Here is a 17,771-nt window from a genome sequence, read left to right as displayed (position 1 = left end):
AGTCGGGCGTCTGAGCAAATGGTCCTACTGCTCTTCACTGGAGCTGGGCTCAATCCGGACACTTCCCTCTCTCTCACTCTCCTCACTGAGTTCTGGCAACTCAACACCATGGCTGTGTCTCAGGGCCTGTCCTCTTCTCTTTACTGATCGAACAGGGAGGAAGCTGAAGAACATAGATCTAATCAATACAGTCAATCAGTTTCAATTAATTGACATGCACAGAGCCCCGCGGCTGCAGAAGTAACTGTAATCTGTGCCAGAAAAAAGACCTCCATCTGCAGAGGAATGAAAACATAGGGATTTTCCCTCCCTGATTTAATCCTTAGGAGCTAAGTTAGAAGTCAAAACATGAACATAACTAGAAAATCCGTTATGTTTGGGAAATTAAGCACTGCAAAAAAACATCCTGTATGCCCCATAGAACTCAAATGAAATGGAGGAAATATATATTCTTTAAAATATATTTTTGTTGATTTCAGAGAGCAAGGGAGAGGGAAAAGGAGAGAGATGGAAACATCACTGATGAGAGAGAATCCTGGATGGGCCACCTCCTGCACGCCCCCTGCTGGGGATCGAGCCCACAACCCGGGCATGTGCCCTTCCTTGACTGGGAATTGAACCATGACTTCTTAGTTCATAGGTCGATGTTCAACCACTGAGCCACACCATCCAGGTGGAAATATTTAAAAAAATACATATCTTTATTGATATCAGAAAGGAAGAGAGAAGGAAAGAGAGATAGAAACATCAATGATGAGAGAGAATCATTGATCAGCTGCCTCCTGCACGCTCCCCACTGGGGATTGAGCCCGCAACCCGGGCATCTGCCCTTTCACTGGAATCAAACCGAGGACCCTTCCGTCCGCACGCCGACGCTCTATCCACTGAACCAAACTAGCTACGGCAAGGTGGAAATATTTTTAATTAAATTGTAATGAAAATACGACATACCAAAAGTTGCAGGATGCAACACACTTAGTACTTAGAGGGAAATTTATAGTATTAAATTCATAAATGAGAAAATAATACTGTCTGACCGTCAGTATCTAATTTTCCATGTCAAGAATTTGAAAAAAGAATAGCCAATCAACGCCAAGAGTATAGAAACAAATGGTAAAAATGAGAACATAAATCAATAAATAAAATCCTAGGCATCTGTGTCACTGAAGAGATCCAGGGCACATAACCTAAGGCAGCGGTTCTCAGCCTGTGGGTCGCGACCCCTTTGGGGGTCGAACGGCCCTTTCACAGGGGTCGCCTAAGACCATCGGAAAACACATATATCATTACATACTGTTTTTGTGATTCATCACTATGCTTTCATGATGTTCCATTTGAAACCATGAAAATACATCCTGCCTATCAGATATTTACATGACGATTCATAACAGCAGCAACATGACAGTGATGAAGTAGCCACGAAAATAATTTTATGGTTGGGGGTCACCACAGCTTGAGGAACTGTATGAAAGGGTCGCGGCGTGAGGAAGGTTGAGAACCACTGGCTTAAGCTGTGGTTATTTCCTGACCCCTCCCCTTTCTTGAGTTTCTTGCTCAGATGGTGGTTGTGGTCTAGATTCCCTCAGAAACGTGGGCTGGTATTGAAAAGATTTCTCCTTCTCCTGTTTGGCCCATTGCGAGCAGCCCGCTGGGAGGATGTCTGGGGGAGAACCATACGGATTGAAACTCCCATTAGGCGCCGTGGCTTGGGACCGCTTCCTGTAGCGACCTGCTTCCGCCCTGGGTGGTTTGAAGAAGTGGATTGCTTACTGTCCCTCCATAAATGAAAACCGGAAGCGTAGGTTTCTTGTTCTGTAGAGACGTTCTGCTTCTAGTGCTGCTGGGTGAGGAGAATAGAGAACCCTTTTATACACTGTTGGTGGGAATATAAATTGGTGTAGTTATTAGGGAAAACAGTACAGGATTTCCTTAAGATATTAACAGCTAGCCCTAGCCGGTTTGGCTCAGTGGATAGAGCATCAGCCTGTGGACCAAAGGGTCCCGGGTTTGATTCCGGTCAAGGGCATGTACCTTGGTTGCAGGCTCATCCCTGGCCTGGGCCATGGTCAGGGTCTGTACAGGAGGCAACTAATCCATGTGTTTCTTTCACATCAATATTTCTCCTTGTCTTTCCCTCTAGCTTCCATGTTCTCTAAAAATCAATGGAAAAATATCCTTAGGTGAAGATTAAAAAAAAGTTAAAAAATAACAAATTAAAAGTATATATACCATATAATCCAGCTCCCCCTTTACTGAGTTTTTATCCAAAGGAAATGAGCTCAGTATCTCGAAGTGATCTCTGCACTCCCTTGTCCATTGCAGCTTTATTCACAGTAGTCAAAATGCAGAAACAGCTTCAGTGTCCATCGAGGGATGAATGGATAAAGACAATGTGTTACAAATACTGGGTGGGAAAAGTAGGTTTATAGTTGTTCGTAGGGAGAAGAATACAATAATTAATAGTAATACAAGACTAAATTCTGTTTTGCGTACTCACAACTGTAAGCCTACTTTTGCCCTCCCCTGTAAATACAGTGGAATATTATATACCCATGAAAAAGAAGGGAACTCTTCCATTTGCAACAGAATGTATGAACCTGGAGGGCATTATGCTGAGTGAAATAAGCCATCTTTCTATGAAGCATTTATATGTATGTGTGTGTTTCAACCTGATCATTTCATTCATTGCTTTAACTTTTCTATAACTTCTTCAGTTTTAAAAAAAATCTTTAAGAATTCAGTTCTCTAAGCTTTTCCTGCTCTCTGTAGATGCGACCAATCAGATGTTTCTTCCATCTCGATCACTTACCGGAAAGGGTACCATTTTTGAGTCACCTTTCCCATTTTCCTGGGCCCTGACGCCACAAAGATGTTTCATGTCCCTTCTCCTTATGTTCTGTTTTCTAGGTGTCACTGAGCTCTGCAGGGGAGGCGGCCTCTTTCGCGGAGCCACTTCCGGGGTCTTCATGCAGCCATGGATCTGGATAAACCCTCCGTCTGGGGCTCCTTGAAACAGCGGACCAGGCCTTTGCTGCTCAACCTGAGCAAAAAGAAGGTGAAGAAGCACCCCAACAAACCCCCAGACTTAGGGGAGCGGCATCGCCTGGATCGCCGCCTCAGCCTCTCGGTCCCTGACCTCCTGGGGGCCCAGTCGCCCTACACCTCCGTGCCCAGCAGCCTGTCCACGGCAGGGATCGTGTCCAAGAGCTGCAGCAGCTCCTTGAAACAGTCGGAAGAAGAGCTGGACTGGAGCCAGGAAGAGGCAGGCCCCCTCCACGCGGCGGATACGGACTCTGAGGAGACCTTCGCCTCGCCGGCCGCGGACAGGAGGGCTTCCAGCAATGGCCTCTTCGATCTGCTCCAGAAGGCGCCCCCGGGAGAGGATGCTCTGGAAGATCCAGAGGTGAGGCTGGGCCAGCACCATCCATCCCATTGCTTTTTTCCTTCTTATTTATCTACTAGAGGCTCAGTGCACAAAATTCGTGCACAGGTAGGGTCCCTTAGTGGCTGCCGGCTGCTGGTCAGGGCCTTCCTTCGTCCCCCGCCGCCCCCTGGGGGTCAGTGCACATCATAGCGAGTGATGGAACTCCCAGTTGGTCGGAATCCGGAGAGGACACTTTGCATGTTAGGCTTTTATATAGAGAGCTATTTATTTAATTTTTAAAAGTATTTTTATTGGTTTCTGAGAGGAAGGGAGAGGGGGAGAGAGAGAGAGAGAAGCATCAGTGATGAGAGAGAATCACTGATAGGCTGCCTCCTGCACGCCCCCTACTGGGGATGGAGCCCGCAACCTGGGCACGTGCCCTGACCGGGAATCGAACCCGTGACCTCCTGATTCACAAGTCAATGCTCAGCCACGGAGCCATGCCAGCCAGGCTATTTTTATGTTTAATTTAATCAATTTATTTATCTAGTTTTATATTTGTTTATTTGTCAATTTATCTTTCTTGGTGAAAGTATTACATATGTCCCCTGATTCCCCCCAGTAACCCCTTCTAGACTACCCCCGCCCCCACTCCCTGCCCAGGCCCTCACCACACAATGATCTGTGTGCTTTTTTCCTCTTTCTCATTGCACCGAGTGCCCTTGGTGGAAAACCAGATGAGGAGTTATTTCCGTGGTTAGCTTGGATGGAGACAGTGTCATTTACAAGAATTTAAATGATCGGTGTATTGATCGCACCAAGTGTTCCCATCAGTTTTGGGGTTGACCTCTGTGTATTTTGAAACTATTACAAAAACCCTTTCTCAGACACTTTAAGGCATTAAAAGCCCTATTGGATGAGTTTTCCTTTTTTTCCCATCTCCTGGCAAAGAAAGTAAGAGCATCACTCTTCCTCTAAATTTGCTAAGTGTGTGTCTGTCTGTCCCTCCCTCTCTCTCTCTCTCTCTCTCTCTCTCCACCATTGCCTAGTCCTAATGTAGATAAAACATGCGTATTACTACTCCCAGAAATGTATGGATGTATGTTTCCCCTTGACTTCCAAGGTGTTTGACTTCTGTTCTATTTCATACATGTACATGCATGTGTGTGTGTGTGTGTGTGTATGTTGTGTGCACTTACCTGTGGGCAACTTCACCTGCATTCTCTAAAAAAAAACAACACAAAAAAAACCCAACGGAAACAAATTCTTACCAATAGAGTGATTTTACAAAGCCTCAGTATTTCAGTCAGCTAAAACAGCCAAATAGAATTATGAGGCAAATCTTATATTTCTCAGAAGAGTTTAATGTAAGTATAATCACCAGATTATTAAGTCATGGTTTGATGATCATTTTAATCAGATTTTGAAAAATTCCTCCATTAAAGGCACCAAAGTAGATTGCAGTGCTGAGGAAAGGGGTTAAATTTTCTCTATTCCAGGTCATTGTGATAAGTGCATAGAAAGCTGGTTATTCCACTGGGATTTTTGATTTTACTTTTGGAACCAAAGCCTATTAATTATGTCATATTTCCCTTTATGTTATTTTATTAATATTATTCTTTTATCCTCACCAGAAGGTATTTTTCCCATTGACTGAGAGAGTGGGAGGGAAGATGGGGGGGGGGGGAGAGAGAGAGAGAGAGAGAGAAACATGGATGTGAGCGAGGCACATCGATTGGTTGCCTCCTGCACACACTCCCACCAGGGCCTGGTAATGAACCTGCAGTCCAGCTTCATGCCCTTGAATGGAACCCGTGACCCTTCCTGCACAGTTGGGTGCTCTAACCACTTAGCAACACCAGCCAGGGCCATATATTTCACTTTCACTGGGGAATGGCATCGTGGCTCTTCAGAGGATGTTGTGGTTCGATTCACTTGGAAGCGTTCTATATTAAGACACCACTACCCATTAAATGACTTCACTTAACTTTTTTTCATTGCCATCAACACTTACGAAATCCTTTCTGTAACAATTTTATGCTTGTTACTGTACCTATACATTGGAAATACGTGTTTTCACTAATCAAAATGGAAATTAAGTGAATTATTAAACTAGGTCAGTAGGAAGGAGGTAACAGGATGAATAATGGACCTACGTACATCTTGGCTTCTTGTTACGTTTGACTTAACTAGAGGCCCAGTGCACGTAATTTGTGCACCGGTAGGGTTCCTAGTGGCTGCCGGCTGCTGGCCAGGGCCTCCCTTCCCCCGGCGGCCGGACCTGCCCCTCTCCTCCCCCGCGTTGAACTCCCAGTTGAGGAGAAAATTTGCATATTAGGCTTTTATTATATAGGATGGGCTTCTTGGCTTAGATATGCTAACAACCTCCAATTGGAATCCACAGCTGGTGATCCAAACAAAGTTGGTTATCAAAAGAAGTCATTATTTTTCTGTGCCCACTGTGCCCTTTTAAAAGCAGGGAAAGCCGGTCTGGTGTAGCTCAGTGGTTGAGCGTCGACTTACCCACCAAGAGGTTGCCAGTTTGATTCCTGGTCAGGGCACATGCTCAGGTTGGGGGCTGATCCCCAGTGGGGGGAGGGGGGGAGGGGGGGAGGGGCGTGCGGGAGGCAGCCAATGAATGATGTTTCTCTCTCATCACTGATGAGTCTATCTCTTTCTCTCTCTCTCCCTCCTCTTTCTCTAAAATCAGTAAAAAAAAAATAAAATAAAATAATAAAAGCAGGGATAATGATAGTGTTTGAATGGGCATTTCATCATGATCAATAACTAATAATCATGAAAACAAGGATCACTGCCTCTCCATCCTCCCCATGCCATCTCCTCATGGGGCACGTCCTCCCCTCATGCTTTACTTTGCAGTCAGAGTTTTAAACGACTAGCTTTCGCTCTCGCTTCTGTGGATGAGTTGAGCGGTTGAGAAAAGAGCCCTAGTGGGATATTTCTAGAAGCTGCTTGGCAACCGCAGAGCGTCAGTTCAGTGACCACAGAGACGCAGAATGACAAACCACAGAGGAGAGGCAGCCTGCCGCTCGCGGAATGAGACAGGCGCGTCCTTCGCTCCCCACGTCAATCACGTGTTCTTTGACTATTTTTGTTCCAGCTCAGAAATCATTACTCAACTTCATGGTGTTCCTGCCACAGGCGTGTCAGCCGTACCCCACGTCCCCTCCTCGGAGCACCTGGCCTCTTTTTCCTGCTCCCCTCCCTCCTTCCCAGCTACTGAGCACCTAGTATGTGCTGATCCTGGGAACGGCCATCAACAGAGCAGACAAAACCCCACTTCTTCATGAAGACCCTATTTTGAGTGGTGGCAGGCTACAGATATTTTCAGAGCAATCAATTCAATGGAGAAAAATAATGCAGGAAAGGAGATTGGGGGTGCTGGGGCAGTTTTCAGTTTTTTAAAAAAATATATTTTATTGATTTTTTTAAGAGAGGAGGGGAGAGGGATAGAGAGTTAGAAACATCGATGAGAGAGAAACATCGATCAGCTGCGTCCTGCACACCCCCTACCAGGGATGTGCCCGCAACCCAGGTACATGCCCTTGGCCGGAATCGAACCTGGGACCCTTCAGTCCGCAGGCCGACGCTCTATCCACCGAGCCAAACCGGCCAGGGCGAGGTGTTCAGTTTTTAACAGAACAGCTGGGAAAGGCCGCTTCTGAGATGTAACATTTAAGAAAAGAACTGCCCAGCCCTCAGGGCTCAGTGGTTGAGCGTCGACCTAGGAACCAGGAGGTGACGTTTCTATTCCCGGTCAGGGCACATGCCCGGGTTGTGGATCCAACCCCAGTAAGGGGCGTGCAGGAGGCAACTGATCCATGATTCTCTCTCATCACTGGTGTTTCTCTCTCTCTCCCTCTCCCTTCCTCTCTGAGATCAATAAAAATGTATTAAAAAAAAATGAACATGAGTTTCCTGCTTTTTGGTAGTACAGGTGCCAGGCCCAAGAGGGTCTGTTCTGGGGAAGGCCTTTCCCATCCCATTTTGAAATGTTTTCTACCTAATTAGCGAGCTTGGCTCTCGGGTTCCTGCGCTGCCCGCTCCCGCTGATGGCTGGGGGCGGACAGGCCCACCCTGGGCGGGACCCGGGAGAATGGCCCTGTTGGATGAACGAGGGATGGGCGAGCGGCCAGTGGGAAAGCAGATTGGGCTGTATCTCCGCTCTGATCAATGACTAAGCGGGCAGAGGCCCCAGCCAGGGGACTTCACTGAGTCACTCCTTGCCAGGCAGGGAGGCAGCCCACACACCTGAAACCGGGCATGCAAATGGCAGATTCCCAAGGGAAGGACCTGACATGGGATTTCTTTGTGGGCTGGTATTCTTTTGCATTTTATTTTATTTTGTTTAATTTATTTAATTTTATTTTATCTATTTAATTTAATTTTATTATTTTATTTTATTTTACTTTTTTTTTTTAATATATTTTATTGATTTTCCACAGAGAGGAAGGGAGAGAGATAGAGAGTCAGAAACATCGATGAGAGAGAAACATCGATCAGCTGCCTCCTGCACATCTCCTACTGGGGATGTGCCCGCAACCCAGGTACATGCCCTTGACCGGAATCGAACCTGGGAACTTTCAGTCCGCAGGCCGACGCTCTATCCACTGAGCCAAACCGGTTTCAGCTATTTTACTTATTTTATTTTATTTACTTATTTATGTATTTTTTATTATTTTATTTTATTTTTTATTTTATTTTATTTTATTTTATTTATTTTATTTTATTTTGTTTTATTTTATTTTATTTATTTTATTTTATTATTATTTTATTTTATTTTATTTTATTTTATTTTATTTTATTTTATTTTATTTTATTTTATTTTATAGCAGGGTTATCTTTTCTTTTTATTGACAGAAGCTCTGTGGAAGTGGCGATCTCAACGCGTCTACAGCGTCCCAGCAGTTTGAAGAACAGTCTGTGAGTGACATTCCTGTAGAACCAATACACGCGACACGTCCCCGTTATCCGTGTTTCTTACTGCATGTTCGGGTCTGCATTGCTTGGCCTCACTTCTTTTTAAAGAATGCCCCACGGTATTGCCTTACAAGGACGGGCCTTACAGATGATAGCGGGAAGAGATTAATCCAGTGTCTATTGATTTGCGAGCCTGGGATAGATCCTTCTAAAAATACAGAGAAGCTATGAAATCGGGTGATTCAGAACAGGAGGCAAAAGCCATTTTCAAAGCACTTTCCAAAGAAGACCGACCGGCAAGGGTGCCTTAGCCACAGGATCGATGACGTTGAAGGTCAAATAGGTGAACAATAAGTTATTGCATCTGCCCTCTCTCTTTGGAATGGCAGACGTTTGAACTAGTGCACAACTCACGTTCCAAACTTTAATGGCATCCTCCGAATAAATATTCAAAACTAGACTGGACTTGGGCACGGTGGCCTGTAAGGGTCGATGCATCCATTCCCAGGGAGGGGAGTGAACAGTGTTGTGGGGAGGTGAGACTGTGAGGCTGAGTGGGAGAGACGCCATAGTGGGGGTCAGGGAATGAAAGAAAAGCATGTAAAAGACGGGGGGGGGGGGGCGGGCACTGGACAGACACCGTGTGTCCCATGTGGACACAGACGAGGACCACATGTCGGATGGATGGGCAGGCTCAGTGGGTTGTCAGCCGAGTGGTTATGTACCAAAATGATTTTCTTTTTATTAATATGTTTTTATTGATTTCCGAGAGGAAGGGAGAGAGAGAGAGAGAGAGAGAGAAACATCAATGGTGAGAGAGAATCATTGATCGGCTGCCTCCTGCACGCTCCACCCTGGAAATTGAGCCCCCAACCTGGGCATGTGCGCTTGAATGGAATTGAACCCAGGACCCTTCAGTCCGCAGGCCGACGCTCTACCCACTGAGCCACACCAGCTAGGGCATAGCCTCACTTCTGAGTGCTCTTTCCTCTCTTGGGCTTCCCTGTGAGTGACTGAATACAGCACCCGGCCCTCAGTGAATGACGGGAGGGGTGCTCCAGATGTCACTGATCTCATTCTTCTCAGACAGTTAACATTGTGAGGATGTTCCCATGGCTGCCTCTGACTTCTGACGGAATCCCACTGGGGAGAAATATAGAGAACATGTTAACCACGCAAGTGTTACCAAGCTCTCAAAGTGAGTGGGAGCTGACTCTCTTTTTTTTTAAAGAAGTGATTTTATTATTATTTTTTTAATTATTATTTTTATTGATTTGAGAGAGGAAGGGAGATGGAGAGAGAGAAACATCAACGATCAGAGGGAATCATCAATCAGCTGCCTCCTGCACACCCCACACTGGGGATCGAGCCCGCCACCCAGGCCTGTGCCCTGACCGGGAATCGAACCCTGATCTCCTGGCCCATAGGTCGACGCTCAACCACTGAGTCCCGCTGGGGGCCCAGTGGGAGCTCAATCTTGAACACTGGCCATTGGAGTGACCATTTCCCCCGTTACAATTAGGAGTGTTTCGGAAATTCTCTCCCCAGACCACTGACCTTACTTCTCCACCTCTGCAGACCCTCGGGGAAGCCAGTGACGGCGTGAGCAACCTGCCCAGCCCCTTCGCCTACCTCCTCACCATCCACCTGAAGGAGGGCCGGAACCTGGTCATCCGGGACCGCTGTGGTAAGGCCCGGCCCCGCGTCGCTCTTCGTAGCCTTTTTCTCTCCACCCTTGTGTCAATGTGGTTAGCCAACCTTTTTCTTTAAACTTTTTAAAATTGATTTCAGAGAGGAGGGGAGAGGGAGAGACAGAAACATTAATGACGAGAGAGAATCGTGGATCGGCTGCCTCCTGCATGCCCCCTACTGGGGATCAAGCCCACCACCCCAGACATGTGCCCTGACCGGTAATCGAACCATGACCTCCTGGTGCATAGGTCGATGCTCAACCACTGAGCCACGCCGGCGGCCAGACAGGCAGCCAGCCCTTTCTATCTCAGCATAATTTGCAACACACAGGACCTCAAATCTAAGCCTCCTCAGGAACCAAGGCATTTTCAGCAAATTATGTAAACATATTGGACCTTATTATCCTTTGTTAGTAGCAAATTAGGAATAATCTATATATATAAAAAGCCCATGGCCCCAACGTCGTAATGAACAAAGACGGACATGGGTGGGCGGGGCTGTGAGCGGGGCCAGCCGCGTGTGGCTGGGTGGGGGCGTGCGATTTTGCGCGCTGGGCTTCTAGTGATAATGATAATCATCACCATATACTTACAGTTGTTTGAATTGAACTCAGCTCACTGTAACGGCTTGATGCCCAGCCTATAGCAGCCACACAAGAAAGGGTTCCCTTGGTCCTACTTCAATTATCCGTGAGAAAGATGTGAATAATTCTTATTATAAAGTTATCCAACATGCAGGTAGATGGCAATGCCCTCTGAATCTCCCCCCCCTACTTCCTGCCCCCAAATCCTTGACCTCACAGTAATGTCAACCTACCCTCTTGCACGCCTCCTACTGGGGATCAAGCCCACCACCCCAGACATGTGCCCTGACTGGGAATCGAACCATGACCTCCTAGTGCATAGGTCAATGGCTCAACCACTGAGAGCGGGTAGCGCACATGCCAACAGCCCTGTTTTCCAGGCCTCTTGTTCTGGGAAAGATGCTCAGCTCCCCGTAAATCCTAGAGCACTAATTCCTGGAGAATGAGCCCTTGGATTAGAGCCCTATGTGTTCCCTTATTGTTAAGGCGGGTAGAGAGCAGCTTCCTACTATGGACTCATGGAAGGCTGGGTTGCTGGTGCCCTCTGGTGGCCACACTGCAGTATTGCAAAAGGGAAAGCGAAGTTCTTTGGAAGGCGTTCAATGTGACCTGACCAGGGCCAGAAACATCGCCTGGCTGTAGGCGGGAAGGTTGAGGGTCCATGTGAGTTTTAGGCGATGGAGATTCGGGACCATGCTTCCAGCAGCCTGTTCTCCCTCTCTGTTCCCGGCACAGGTAGAGTTGAGTGTTGTTTCTAGAACACCTTCCAGGAAGAATACATGGGCAGGAAAAAAATCATTTTCCTGTTTGGTGTAGACCAGGGGTGGGGAATGTCCGGCCTGCGGGCCTTGGCCCGCGAAATCATTTGGTCGGGGAATGATGGGCGGCAGGTAAGGGTCATAGGCACTGGACACAGGCGACCCAGGTGTGAATACCAGCTCGGATACCAGGTAGCAATGACTGAGGACTCACCTGGAGTGTGCGTGCTTGTGGGGACTTGTGAGGAAGTGTGTGGGGTCACATGGTAATATATATATATATATATATATATATGCCTAAATGACCCTAACGACCGAATGACTGAACGACCAGTCACTATCATGCGCACTCACCACCAGGGGGCAGATGCTCAACGCAGGAGCTGCCTCCTGGTGGTCAGTGCGCTCCCACAGCCAGCCTCCTGTGGCCCCTCCCCCCAGCCAGCCAGCCTCCTGTGGCCCTGATCGCTGGTCAGACCGAGGGACCCCACCCGTGCACGAATTCGTGCACCAGGCCTCTAGTATACAATGAGTTTGTTTATGCATTTTTTGTTGCTAAAATCTTTTCGAGTCTTACATCCTATTCTAAAGAGTTTCTCTCTTTGTTTTTGTGCCTAGAAAGGCGTTGTGTGTCTCGAGAGAGAGGCACATTAGCCTAGTATTTATTCTCTCTTCTCCGCGGTTTGACAGTTTTCATTTATCGCTTTGATCTGCTCGAGTTTATTTTGATTTCTGGCCCAGCGTGGGGACTTAGTTTTACTTTTTTTTGCCAAATGGCTATTTAATTAACTAGGACTAAACTTTCCTTTCCCCAGTGATTCGATTGCCACTTTCTAATTGCACATTAAAATGCAATACTTACTAGGGTTTCTCTTTGATTCCCACGGGTGTGCTGTTTTGTTCAGGTGCCAGCACCACACCACAGTTTAATTGTATAGAAAGGTAATTTTGCAAAAAATCTGGGGTTCGCTTCACCTGGGAGTACCTTCTCTGAACACCAGGTGGCGTGAGACCACTGGGTGCTGTGAGGGAGCTACCCAACCACAGCTGGCCAGCGTCTCTGAAAGATGGTCATTCCAGAGCAAACCTGAAGCGTTCAGAGATGCAGACGCTCCCCCTGAAGCGCAGGTGGGGGTGAGCTCTCCTCCACGCGTTGAGTTCGGTAGCCTGCTCAGGCGCACAGCACGCGAGGGGAGCTGGCATTTGAAACCTGTTTCTCTCTATTCCCTTCCCACGTTGGTACCGATCACCGCCCATCGGCCATGTCTGTCCTCACAGCCTTCAGCGTGTCCCCAAACCAAGGTCATTCCTCGGGAGATGTGTGTGGTTGGGCTTTGCTTTGGGACTGTGCATCCTGGTGGGTTGATGAGAAGATCTTGAAGCTCTCTTGCTGTCTAGACCAGCAGTCGCCAACGGATGGTCCGCGGTCAGTAACAAAGTCTCTGTTCCTGAAGGGAAGGCAAAGTAGGTTCGATTCTAGCAGATTTCCACGCCAGGTGGCACCCCTGACATGTCACGAAGGGGACATGGCCGGCCTGGGCTCTCCCTGAGCCGTGTTCTGCGCGTGGTGGCTGCTGCTTCTAGGAGCTCCTCTGCACTCACAGTGATATAAAAGGATCTCTCCGTTCCAGTCTGCAGACCGCGCTCTCCGTTTTGCCATCCTGGTTGAAATATTCCAGAACTTCCTTCCAGAGTACAACTGACTGCCCCCCCCCCCGCCCCCCCGATGGACCCACCATGTGTAGAACCCCAAAGGCACCTTGAACAAGCCCTGCCCACGGGTGGACCCTGTAATGTAATAATTTCCGAGTAATTGACCAAAACCCAATTTCTGAAAGAAGCTCTGGAAAATTATATATATATATATATATATATATATATATATATATATAGTCCCAAAATTCATGCAAGAAGTAATTTGGATAGAAAACACAGGTTTATAATTAAAAATTGTAAATTTTCTATTGATTCATAAAGTATACAGTATAGGGTTATGGATGGAATAGCACACCGGGTAAATGGCCTCCACGGCTTTGCTGGCACATACGCAAAGCCGTGGTCTTCATTGGTCTTCATGGTCCCTGCTCCTGGGTCATCATTGGTACTTGGTGATGCTTATCAAATTGAAGGGGTTGAAATCAAAGGGCAACAGATAATAGAATCTGATTCAATAAACCAAGTAAAATTAGGCTTTTATTTTTTGTTGTTGTTGTTGTTAATGCTCATGCAAAATTAAAATCTTGCGTGAATTTTGGGACTATATATATATGTATATTCTATATATATACATATATATACATATATACACATATACACATATATACATATATATACATATATACACATATACACATATATACATATATATATATATATATATATATACATATATATATTCATTTCAGAGAGAGACCCAGGAGAAATTCCCTCTCAATTTCCAGAATGCCCACTGTGGTTTCTGTAGGGGTTCCTGCAGAATGAGGCAGGCACTTGGCCGCTGTGCGGGCTGGAACTTACTGCTTCAGCCACTAGAGGGCAGCAGCAGCTGCTCAAAAAATCTCCAGATGAGAACAAGAACTTCAAATAATATGGTTCCTGATGACTCCTGAGGATCGATTTGAGTTGTCCTGTGTCCTTCTCACTGAGCTGCCTGTTATTTTCATCCAATTTAAGCGGCGAAGTGCTCGGGAATCCTCAGTGCCTCACCATAGGCTTGGAGTAGGGTGGTGGCCAAGGGTTATGAATACTTAGTGATTGTCAGGTGTGTTTTTTTTCTCTTAAAGATTTTTATTGATTTCAGGGAGGAAGGGAGGGGGAGAGAGGGAGATAGAAACATCCAAGATGAGAGAGAATCATTGATCGGCTGCCTCCTGCATGCCCCCCACTGGGGACCGAGCCCACGACCCGGGCCTGTGCCCTTGACCGGAATCGAACCTGGGACCCTTCAGTCTGCAGGCTGACGCTCTACCCACTGAGCCGAACCAGCTAGGGCTGGTTTTCAGTTTTTTTGTACTCGTTCAATAGAAACTTACCTGGCCGCTGGGTAAAGCTGGCAATGAAAGTACTGGTCCGCTATGTGTTAAGTTGCCAAAGGTGATACAGTCACTAACAGGGAAGTCTGGGGTTTAGATCCACCATTCCCGTCTTCATTCAGAGTTCGTCCATTCACGCGTCACCTATCTGTGGTACCTCCACCATGCATAGCAGGCAATTCCGGGCATACGATTTACCTTCCAGAGCTTTGAATCAGAGAAGTTTAATATTATGTTCATAGATGGTCCCAGCCAAACATTTTCCATGTTAAAATAACTTTATGAGAGCCCTAGCCGGTTAGGCTCAGTGGATAGAGCATTGGCCTGCGGACTGAAGGGTCCCAGGTTTGATTCTGGTCAAGGGCAAGTACGTCGGTTGCAGGACCCTCCCCAGCCTGGGCCCCGGTCGGGGCGCCTGCAGGAGGCAACCCATCCATGTGTTCCTCTCACATCCATGTTTCTCTCTATCTTTCCCTCTCGCTTCCACTCTCCCTAAAAATCATTGGAAAAATATCCTCGCGTGAGGATTAGAAATAATAATAATTTTATGAGATACAGAGTAGAAAAGTTCTCAGCTTTTGTTGTTGTGACTGTCTGTCTTCAATGCAGCTCTTGCAGAGTTGAATGTCTTAGTCTGTGATGCGAAGCTCTAAGTGAGAAAATGGTCAAGAGCCTTTCCCAGTGGTTTCGGGGACGTCACCCTCTCCCTCCACGAAGGAGCATGTCTCGAGATGAACGTTCCATGTGACACTCCGGGTTCTCCCATCTGGGGCCTGGGGCCCCTTTCTTCACGTGCTCCGTGCCCGGTGCTGTGTTATTTCAACTCCCAGGTTCCCCTGCTGCCGCCGGTTTCTTCTGCCTTCTGAGTTATAAGCTGCTGTCAGATTTATATTTCTGCAGCTTGGCGCCGATCACTTTCCTCTCCTGCTCATCAGCAAACCTGAATTCCCTTCCCCCCTCACACTCAAGTCATTCCAGATGGACCGAAGGCTTACGTGTAAAAAACAAAGAGAAACTACAAAATCAGTGGAAGAAACATGGTGGAACTCATTTAAAATCTCGTAGAGAAAATTGCTTCTAAGCAGAATGTCAAACTACAGTGCCGTAAATTTGGCCAAAATTTGACCAAATAAAAATGAAAATTACTTATTGCAAGAAGTCACGTGAAGTTAAACAGAGTATGACGTGATCTCTAGAGCCGATGGCTGATTTCCATAATGAAGGACCCATTCAAATTCATAAGCAAATCATGAACTGTACACCCGTAGGGAAAGGGGCAGGGGATCTGAACAAGAATTTTCCTGACCAAGAACTAGAAATGTAGGTCCCTAAAACATGATTTACTCCAATGTTAGAAATAGAGAAAAAACAGGCAGTGCCATTATTCATTTGTTGTTGGTTTTACTTTTATTTTTTAAATATATTTTTATTGATTTCAGAGAGGTAGGGAGAGGGAGAGAGAGAGAGAGAAAGATCAATGATGAGAGAGAATCATGGACTGGCTGCCTCCTGCACGCCCCACACTGGGGATTGAGCCCGCAACCCAATGTGCCCTTGACCGGAATTGAACCCGGGACCCTTTAGTCCGTAGGCCGATGCTCTACCCACTGAGCCAAACCAGCTAGGGACATTGATATTTTGTTTTAAGAGAGAGGGAAAGACAGAAACATCGATGTGAGAGCAACACATCAATAGTTTGCCTCCTGCACATGCCCCGACCAAGGCCCATGCCAGGGAGGAGCCTGCAACCGAGGTACATGCCCTTGACCGGAATCGAACCCGGGACCCTCGGTCCGCAGGCCGACACTCTAACCACTGAGAAACACTGGCTGGGCAGCCTTGGTATTGGGAATTGGAGGTTGTGTCACTCCATGGGGTCCACATGGCAGAATCAGTGGCAGCCCCAGCCCGGAGGCACCGTCACCAGCCTCTTAGCATCCTTCCCCTCCCCAAGTCCCACCCTGCCTCCTCCTTCCCAAGAGCCTCATTGTAGACGGAGAAGCTCCCAGTGAAAAAAGGTTAAAGTCCACCCATTCAGGTGTCATCTCGTCATCTGTATAATCTGGGAGTTGCCTTTCGGAGCGGCTGCCCCCTTTGTAGAGCCTGCCTAGTTGAGATGTTTCATCCCTGACAGCCAGGCACTTAGGCTCCAAGAGAGAAAAAAAAAATGATCACCCCGCTGCCCCCCCCTTTCTCGGATTTTCCCCAACAATTAACGCCGCGCTGGATGGACTTGACCCCCCCTTTCCTCGCCGGGCTCCATAAGGCCCGGCCCCCCCTTCGGCGAATCCCAGACATGAAGATCTCCTTTCACGCGACGGCCGCCATTCACCCGTGAAACAGTTTGGACATTATGTGGCTGTCAGGGTGCCTGGGGATTACCCAGGGTGCTTTGCCGGGGAGAAGGGGGTACCCGCGAGGCCTGGGCTTGAGATGTTTATTTGGAGAGAGTGCTGACAAGCATGAAGCCCTGATCCCACAGTGGCACTTCCATTTAATTAAGGGCCTCTTTTTATTATAGTTTTTCCTCCACTTTTTATTTATTTATATAGAGAGAGATACCAGAATGATTGTTACAGTCCGGCTTGCAGGGGTGGGGTGTTGGGGGGGGCAGACGGCTCACAGGGTGGTGGCTGTGAATGGGCTCATTTTTACAATCCCGCCCAGAACGGCACTTAACTTGGCGTGTGCGTGTGCATGTGTGTGTGTGTGTGTGTGTGTGTGTGTGTGTCCGTGTTTAAACTAAAGGCAGCTGGGCTTCTGCCCGCCCCGTGTTGCCAAACTCACAGTGGGACACTTGATATGTCTGCGTGGGTCCTTGTCATCTCTTTTCTTTGTTTTAAAGTTAGTAGCCTTGCGAGATTAGAAGACGGACATCTACCCTGTGCCCGTGTAGTAAGGCTTGTGATACAGTATGCACGTAACATCTTGCTTTACAGTGGCGGTTCTCAACCTGTGGGTCGCGACCCCTTTGGCGGTCGAACGCCCCTTTCACAGGGGTCGCCTAACACCATCCTGCATATCAGATATTTACATGACGATTCATCACAGTAGCAACATGACAGCTAGGAGGTAGCCACGGAAATAATTTTATGGTTGGGCCACAACATGAGGAACTGTATTTAAAGGGCCAGAAGGTTGAGAACCACTGCTTTACGGGCACGTGGCATTGGGTGAAAATAGTTGGGAAAGGTATTGCCTTCATTTTTCACTAGTTTTTAGTTCTGCAGCTAAATAGAAACGTGGGGAAAAAATGGAGTTAAAAAGGTAACCGATTCAAGTAATTCATGATGGGTCTTAACAGCTTGGCCCATGTTAATGACAGTAACTTCCCTAATTTGTGATCGAATACACTTAGGCTATTTGGCTCGCTGTTAATATCAGGAATTCACTTCAGTGCC

The 17,771-nt window shown here is 47.2% G+C and overlaps 1 protein-coding gene across 1 annotated transcript in view; it reads left to right on the top strand.

Moving 5' to 3' along the window:
• Window positions 1–17,771, top strand: part of MCTP2 (multiple C2 and transmembrane domain containing 2) — a 128,455-nt gene that overhangs the window by 21,122 nt on the left and 89,562 nt on the right. The window contains exons 2-4 of the mRNA XM_081114885.1: window positions 2,908–3,403; window positions 8,246–8,308; window positions 9,884–9,992. Of these exons, the coding sequence (XP_080971011.1) occupies window positions 2,975–3,403; window positions 8,246–8,308; window positions 9,884–9,992 (601 nt within the window). The 5' untranslated portion in view covers window positions 2,908–2,974. The remainder of the gene's footprint in view (window positions 1–2,907; window positions 3,404–8,245; window positions 8,309–9,883; window positions 9,993–17,771) is intronic.

Source organism: Myotis nattereri, assembly GCF_964212035.1.
Source record: "Myotis nattereri genome assembly, chromosome: 21".
Taxonomy (NCBI): Eukaryota; Metazoa; Chordata; class Mammalia; order Chiroptera; family Vespertilionidae; genus Myotis; species Myotis nattereri.
Note: the sequence above shows the minus strand (reverse complement) of the source record. Positions and strands in the feature narration are given on the sequence as shown.